This window comes from Sinocyclocheilus grahami, unplaced genomic scaffold (genome assembly GCF_001515645.1).
Source record: "Sinocyclocheilus grahami isolate Dianchi unplaced genomic scaffold, SAMN03320097.WGS_v1.1 scaffold230.1, whole genome shotgun sequence".
Taxonomy (NCBI): domain Eukaryota; kingdom Metazoa; phylum Chordata; class Actinopteri; order Cypriniformes; family Cyprinidae; genus Sinocyclocheilus; species Sinocyclocheilus grahami.
This window is the reverse complement of record NW_015505409.1, coordinates 2,029,678-2,038,492: the sequence shown is the minus strand read 5'-3', so window position 1 is coordinate 2,038,492 and position 8,815 is coordinate 2,029,678. Positions and strand designations below refer to the sequence as shown.

General features: G+C 37.5%; 1 protein-coding gene across 2 annotated transcripts in view; it reads left to right on the top strand.

Annotated features, from left to right (window-relative positions):
* Positions 1 to 8,815, top strand: part of ssh1a (slingshot protein phosphatase 1a) — a 46,340-nt gene that overhangs the window by 20,481 nt on the left and 17,044 nt on the right. The window contains exon 1 of one of the 2 annotated variants that reach the window (XM_016288284.1): positions 7,716 to 8,163. The exons of the other annotated variant lie outside the window; for it this stretch is intronic. Within the exon in view, the coding sequence (XP_016143770.1) occupies positions 8,066 to 8,163 (98 nt within the window). The 5' untranslated portion in view covers positions 7,716 to 8,065. Of the gene's footprint in view, positions 1 to 7,715; positions 8,164 to 8,815 lie in introns of those variants that run through there. 2 annotated transcript variants of the gene reach the window in all.

Here is an 8,815-nt window from a genome sequence, read left to right as displayed (position 1 = left end):
CACACATGCATGTATATATTTAAGAAAAATGTTATGTTTATATCAAAAAAATTCATAATATAAATTATATGAATATAGATATATACATGTAAATATTTTCTAAATATATACTGATTGTGTGTGTCTTTTTATATATACATAATAAATATACACCGTACATACACACACACACATATATTATATAAACAAAAACTTTTATTTTGGATAAGATTAATCGCAATTAATCATTGCCCAGCACTAGGATTGCTGCTATAGATGGTGTTTTCGGTTATAGCGGTGTTAAGCCGCAACACCGGTTACGTAATTTGCCTACCGCGGCACCGTCCCCCCACCGTCTTTTTGATTTTTTTTATAGTAACAAAAATCATTTAGCCTAGTTCAGTTAGAGGACAGACACTTTTAAAAACGAAATGCGCAATGCAGCGTGCCGAACCGTGCGCGAACGACAGTGCACCACGGAGCAGGAGTCAGATTTTATTTATCACGTGAGGAGAGTGAGTCGAGGTGACTGACAAGATTGAGGTGAGAAAGACAAGATGATGGCAGTAGATTGTTTAGAAAGGAAATGCAAAGGCGCCTGTTTGGCAATATTTTAGATTTTGAAAAGCCTATTGAATCAATGCTGAATTGCCCCTAATTTGAAAGTGAAAGTAAAATGCGCACTGCGCTTTTTCAAGCTATTTGAAAGCCAAGAAATCTGAGGAAAAGAGGGAAAATCAAATGAACAATTGCTTGATGCTGACTTGCGGCAGTTGCCTCTAATTTGAAAGTGAAAGTAAAATTTGCACGGCAATTTTACAAGCCATTCGAAAGCGAAGAAAAGAGGGAAACTCAAACTAAACTGGCGTTTGCAAACCCCTGGAGGTTTATGAAGAAACTGCAGGGAGTTCCAATAAATATTTCAAATAAATAAATGTTTTGAAAATGAAAACCATCAAAACAATAAAATAAAAAAATGAAATATAGATAAAAATTCAATATTAAGATTGTTTTTTATTTGTCTACCTACATGTCATGTGACTATTAACTGACAAACACCTGTAAATAATCGTTCAGAAGCAACAGTTAAAAGTTAAAACACCTTAATGATGGAATTGTTTCTTACAAAACACGCAACTTTTCACCTCACAAGTCGTTAATTGATGGACTGGATTATTGTGTTGTTTTTATCTGCTGTTTGGACTGATGGCACCCATTCACTGCAGAGAATCAATTGGTGAGCGAGTGATGTAATGCTAAATTTCTCCAAATCTGTTGTGATGAAGAAACAAACTCACCTACATCTTGGATGCACAAGGGTCAATAAATTGTCAGCAAATTTTCATTATTGAACTACTGAATTAGTCTGAATACTTACTGAGGCCACTGTTTCTTTTAAAATCAGCATAGAAATTCCAATTTTACTAATGTTCAACGTTTATTCTAAAAATCTATGTGCTCATGGAACTATCCAGAGCACAGAAAATTTGTGTGTGCTGGGAGCAGGATGTCCTAGAGGCTCATGTGAAACAAATCCTCTTTTAATGAGGAAAATCAAAGTTCAGATAAAGTCACTAGTCCAACAGATGCATGGAGCTAAATAAAACAATGTAAGAACAACAGCATCAGCACTTCTTCCACACAAACAGCCATTTTAGTCAATAAAACTTAGATTTTTAAATTTAGGATGAACCTCAGAAGGAACTGAAACACTAGTAGTTTTGGAGTAGGTCAGTCCTGAGCTAGCTGTTCTGAAGATACAAACTACTAGTTGTTAAATGTTAAATAGGTCCTGGACTGAGCATTCCAGCTTGCCTTGTTCCATTCAGTGTTGTGGAATTATTAGAATGTGACAGATTCCCAGTATTTGATGTAATTCATTTATGCACACATGTCGTTCTGCCTGAGCTCTTTGATTCCTAAAGTAACACCCATTGCTAGTAGAAAACGGTTTGAACCTGACAAATTCCTTTTCTCTCACCTAAGACTGGCTTTTCTTGCATTTTCCTGAAATACTGTGGAACATTTCTGTTGTGGCAGAATCTACAATGCTGTTACGTGCAGTTTGTGGTTTAGTGTGAACTCTGTGGAAAGGGCTGATGAATGCCATAGCTTTGAATATTTAGAATGCAGATATATTGAATGTTCATGCAAATGAGAATAAGTTTTGTTTGTATTTACTGCAGTTTTATGGTCACATGGTGACCCATACATTTTTAACATAAATAGCCCAGTTTGTACATGAGAAAATTATTACTGTTAGCGATGCACAATACATCTGTACCGTGTCAGTTACTCTGCGATATGAAATATTTTTTATTTGTAGTATCTGTTGAAATTCTAAATATTAATATTGTAATTTTACTGTTGCACTGAAAAATCTAATTGTTGTTATTATTATTATTAATTTATCTTATTATTATTATTAATTTATCAGTGAAATACATTCGTTTTGTTATTTTAATGTTTTGTGGTCATATTTATTTATGGTTAAGATACATTTGTTATTTAACATTTTATAGTCATATTGATAAATAGTCACAAAATGTTTTGCCAAATTGCATAGTCTTGCAAATTGCAAGCAAGCACAGCAAACCTTTTTTTGTTTTTAATCAGAAAAATTGCAATTTGATTACTTTTTCCTGAGTTGTGCAGCTCTACTGTGATCTATGCCTTCAAGCATTTTGAAACGGGCATAGCTGAATAAGAAAGTATTTTGTGGTATCTGGATGAATAAATAGGCTAAATGGAGGAGCCCCCAAAATTTTACCCTCTAACAGCTGTAAACCTAATCTTACGCTTTGCGAGATGTACACAGGAATGCCCACTGAACCGGCCAAAGACTTTTCCTGTGAAATCAAGGAAAAGCATTGAGCCAGCTGGTGATTTCACCAAACAGACACCGAGACAGGAGCAGCCAAGCACAGCAATCTGTGGGTGTAACTGTAGTGTATATCAGGGTTTGAGTATTTGGGTGTGTGAATGTCTCTGATCTGTTAGGGAATATACAAGTTAAAATGTTGCAGTATTTTTCTGAAAAAAAAACAAAACATAATTTACAGTTGATCTTGATCTTAAAGTGCACTTTCAGCCAATGATAACATTTATATATTGCTACCAACCCTGCTGATCAAAACCTAATCTAAAACCAGCCATAGTTGGTTTGCTGGTCTTAACTGGACTTCCAGTCTGGTAAGGCTGTTGGCTGGTTTCAGAGCAGTTTTGGACACTTTTTGTCTGGTCAGACTGAGAAAATATTAAGCTAGCTAAGAACAGCAAACTAAGGTTTTTTTTTCATACCAAAACATGGTATTTCCATTTACATCTTAAAAATGGGTCATATGATGTTGCTAAAAAGAACATTATTTTGTGTATTTGGTGTAGTGCAATGTGTTTATGCGGTTCAAGGTAAAATTAATAATTTTCCGCGTCGATTTTTACAAAGCTCATCGGTCTGAAAAGCAAGGTGTGCTCTGATTGGCCAAATACCTCAAGCGTGTGACAGAAATGTTACGCCTCTTACCATACTGTGTTTCCATCATACAGTCTATGGTTTCCAAGTGTCCGGCGCGATGAGATAAAACCCATTACAAACGAGGCATTTGTTGCATCCAGTGGGGACATAATTACTGTCATAATTACTGATTGTAATGACTTATACTGTGGTTTTACGCTTTGCGTTGCATATTGCGCCACGTAAATGTAGCGTCTGGACCACTCAAAAACACAATATATATTTTGTTAGCTAGATTTAACAAATACTCTGTAACACCCCAGGAAGCCGAACAGGCCCCTGGTTTGAAAGTTATTTCCCTTAACTAGGAAATTAATGTTCTTAGAATTGACAAGACAGTTGACCCTGAGAGGTCAGCTAAATATCTACAATGGATCTAAATATTCATAATTAATTATAACTAGTTATGATTAATTATTCATATTTCCTCATGAGCTGATTCATTACATAAATATAAAACCATGTCTGCATTTGTGATCGGGGAAATGACAAACAATAAGCGCTACTCTACACTGCTCAAACTCGCGTTTGAATCATCAGTGGCAAATTCTTTAAATATAAAAAACGTACTTACAGGCTGTGAGTCAGAAGCGCCAGACTGTCCTTGCAAAGTTGGAACTGCCCCACTTTATAGAAACAGTGTCTTCTTTTGGAAGGCCAAACAAAGTAGTTTCGCTTTCTCCCACAAAGGAGGCTTGCGGCAACCACATGTGACGACCCCGGACTGGACTCTGCTTCGTCCACGGTGAAAGCTGATCCGGCGATCCACAGCGCGAAGTTGATGTTTTTCCTCAGCAACCAGCACGGATCAGCTCCAGGCATGACGAAGCAGATATCGTCCTCTTTTGGAAGGTCAAACAAAGTAGTTTCGCTTTCACAACGAAACACACAGCATCTCCACGACATGGCGGCGGCAACAACAATACTACAGCGAGAATAAAAGTTACGCCTTCTTTCTTTGCGTGAACATTTGGGCGGTGTTATGCAAATCTTCCCACACAGTGACGTAGATATGTGGGGGTGTGTTTAAACGAGGCGTTTTAGGAGGGCGTGGACAAGTCTTAACTTTTATAAAGAATATCTCTTTGGATTTGTGACTTTAGTCTTTGCAACTTTACAGGTCTTCTTTATACACCAAGAGCTTGTAAACATGCCAAAGAGAAAGAATTTTTTTTAAATTGCATCATATGACCCCCTTTAAAATGATCATATATGCACAGAAATCAGATAACGCTGAATAAAAGATCCACTGCTTAACATATTAAACTATGAGAGGAAAAGACTGCAACCAATTACAAATGTGAACTGTCAGCCAGGATAGAAAGTGACCTATCTGCATAAGCAAGCAATTGGCCTATTGTATATGGCAATTAAATTCAATAGCATAACCTTTTTATTTCTTTTGCTGCCTTTTAAAAGAATAGTTCACCCAGGAATGAAAATGCACTCAACCTCAGGCCATCCAAGATGTTGATGCATTTGTTTCTTCATCTGAACAGATATGGAGAAATTTGAACATTACATCACTATTCTTTTAAAATAACATTACTGTTTTCTTAGAATCACATGTTCTACTGCAAGTGCACAAATTGCATGAATGTGCATCGCACTGCATTAATATTAATTCTTGAGACTATAGAGTTGTTTTCATCATCATTCGAACTCAGGCCAGTGTATGTGGCAATTCATATGATTAATTAAGACTATTAATAAGACAATAGATTGGTGAACACTGATGTCATATGCAATTCATTGTTCTCGTTTTGACACCTGAGAAAAGATTGGTGCGCCGTTTGCCCTCCTCCCTCTTTTTGTCCCTCGTTTTTCCTTCGTTGCTCAGCAAATATATAATGGAAATGTTATGTAACATCTGCTCCCAGAAAAGAAGCTTTTAATCTTTTTGTGCCTGTGTGTGCAGAAAAGCGATTGTGGCACTTTTGTGTACCAGTGCAGTCTCAGCATACTGAAATAATCCAGTGAACACACACTTTACGATACACGTAACACACGCCTGATCTGTTTAAAGCTCCACATGCAGGCGTCCTTAATCGGGACACCTGTCAGGTGTTCTGGAGTCTGCCTGATAGCATTGCCATGGTTCTGCTGAGTCACATGGGAAGCTCCGTAAGTGTCATCATGTGCTGTGCTTCATGACTTGGTGTGTCAAAGCGTAAACAAGTAAGGCTAATCGCTCTGGAATATACAGTACATCATGAATATATTTAAACGCTCACACCTGTCACATATATTACAGTAGCACATATGCCCAAGACAGAAGAATGTCTGGTCAAGTACCACATGGCCAACTATTGTAGGCTATTAGGGCATTTTGTCTGGATGAAGGGGATAGACTACTGTGAAATTCGAAAAACGATGTTTGATTATCATCAAAGTAGGTCATTAGCAAATTCCACACAATTCTTGTTGGTGGTAAATCGTTCCAGATTAAGAAAGATTTTATGCTCATGTCTATGAGAAGTTGTTCTGAATTTAAAACAAACATCTTGTGAACTAACCAATGAATATTCTAGGCTCAAAGCAAGACAACCTTTTCCTTAATTTGTACATTGAACAAACAAATGAAACCCTTGAAATTTCCACAGGAATTCTTTTGGTAACACATAACTAGACTGCAAAAATAGTATTTTATAAAAAATAGTAAATGTATTTTTTCTTGTTTTCCTATAAAATATCATTATAACATTATAAATGTACTTTTAAACTATTTATAAACTGAAGAATTTGATGTCTGTAATATTTTGTAATGTTTTTGAAGGAAGTGTCACATGCTTATCAAGCATGCATTTATGTGATCAAAAATGCAGTGTTTTTGAAAATACAGTAAGTTATGTTACAGTAAGCAAAAATACAGTAAGTTATATTTATCACCCCATTGGCATCTTGTATTAAAAATAAACCTCAATCATTTTTGTTTGATTTATGCTTAGAAAAATCTAGAAAATTTATGAAAATGAACTTAATTCTCAAATATATTCTCTGAAAACAAGCCGCAAGTCTTAAACCTGTATTTCGATAAACACGGAAGAAAATGACTCTTTTTATGTGTTTATGTCTCAGTTTATGTGGCAAAAAATATTTGACCCTCATTTCTGAAGGAAACCCTTCGTAATTCCTTGCTGTGCAGGTTACACTTTATTTTAAGGTGTCCTTGTAACAGTGTAATTATACATTCAAGTACTGAGTAATATCAGTTAACTACATGTACTTATTATATGGTTAGGATTAGGGTTTGGCTTAGGCATGTAATTCTGCATAATTTGTTGTTATTATACCAGTAAGTACATGTAACATGTGCAACAAGGACACCTTAAAATAAAGTGTTACCCAAGTTCATTACTGTACATATGGTTTCTGCTTATTTTGATAAACTGAGGGACAAGTCATGGTTATTTTTAGTGGTAATTGACAGCATACAGCTTGTATTGAACCCAGAACATTCCTTCAAAGAGTGTAACCTGGCAGCATTTGTTTGTTTGCTGTTTTTGTTTGCTTGTTTCACAGAACTCGCCGATCCAGAAAGCAGAAATTCCAAATGCCCTTCAGTATTCCCATTCACTCGGCTTCTTTAGTTATTTTAGACGGCTCTCTTCATCTTCCTTTCTGTTCATCCTTCCTTCCTTCCTTCTTAAATATCTCCCCCCTCCCCGTTTTATTTGTATATTCCCCCCCGGCTGTTTCTGTTCCTTGGTGTCTCAGTTTACTCTTTGTCCTGTTTTATCAGCTTTTAGACAGAAAGAGTCAACCCTCTTCATCGGAGTACTGCTTCTTCATTTGTGTGTGTGAGAGAGACCCAGTACTCTGTCCTTCTCCGTCTAGAAGTCCTAGTGGAGTACAGACAGTCAGCCAGTCTCTGCACTTACTGCAGTCTACTTAGGACACATCCCCCGTCTCTTCTCCTAATGAGATTTTAAAGAGACTTCCCTGCTTCGTCCGACAGCAGCAGGCACTGTTGCCCATGCTTAGCCCATGTGAGGATTCTGGGACAGATCATTTTAGAGTGTAGCAAGCAATGAGGAGTCCCAGCTAAGAAGGTTAACACATTTCTTAGTTTTTTTCTTTTTGTCTGGCTGATTGTCTTTAGGAACAAGTGGGATCCTTTATGCTTTTTCTCTCCGTTTTTCTTTATCATTGCTGTCAGATTTGTCGGAGTGAAGCCGTTTTATTTCTCCAAGAGACACACCAGGATCTCTGTGGCCTGCTGGGCTACTTGCAGTGTCAGAGTTGTTTGGAGTGCTCTAATTTCAGTGGAGAGCTCTCTTGCGCACACACAGAGTGCCTCATCCTTTCCTGCAAAGACAAGGGAACCAGTTTTTCCTCCTCTCTCTATTTACTGACACAGAGAGAGAGGGAGAGGGAGGGTGTGCGTCAGTAGAAACTGGCTCACACACTCTCAGCTCTCAGAGAGCTTCAGACCGAGGAAGGGGCTGCAGACGTGCTCCTCCTCCCCTCTGCGTGCTGTTTTTCTCCCTCTGTCGTAAGCAGCTGGAGATCTGAGCAAAGCGTGCTGCTGCGGACCGGGGTGAGGGAGATTTCCCTGCAGCCAGCAGCAGGATGCATCTGGTCGTGGACTCCTGTCAGGAAGTTGTGCTGAAAATGCTACCGTACTTTGTGGATAATGCATTCGTCACACAGAGGCAGATCTACCACATGTGAGTGAATCGGTGGAGTCTTAAGTGATGCAGATTGCAGTGGCGTTTACAGCTTTGATCGATTCTTGTGATGCATGGCTTGTACAGTAAGATCCAGAAGTCTGGAAAACAGGGATTCTGATTTCTAAATCTGGAAATGAACAGTGTTTTAGAATTTTGGTGTGAAGTTAATATGAAATATTTAAGATACTGTACTATTTCTAGGTTACTAATTAAACAAATTTGTGATAGGTGAACTATTTACAGATGGTCAGATGTTCTTTTTTTCTATTGAAGCTTAAGATGCTGTATGGATTATTCTCAAATTATGCTGGAGAACATGATCAGCAGGTTTTACACCAACTTATTATAGAGCTCCAACTGCTTGAGTTCTGCTGTCATTAAAGTACAAAGAAAAAGTAAGAACGATTGCCAGTGTTACCTGAGAGGTAGTGATGTTGTTTGCATATCTGAATGAAAGTCATGCGGTTGTCTGATTTTGCAATTTGTATTTGCCCTGGGTTGTGTTTGAGGCGCAAACTATATGCATTATAAGAGTCAATGTACCACTTTGTTCCTGCAGATGGTCATTTCACAAATACTGTCAGACGGAGATGATGCAGTGCCAAATGAGTCATAACCTTCACATGAATTTACTAACACTTACAGTATG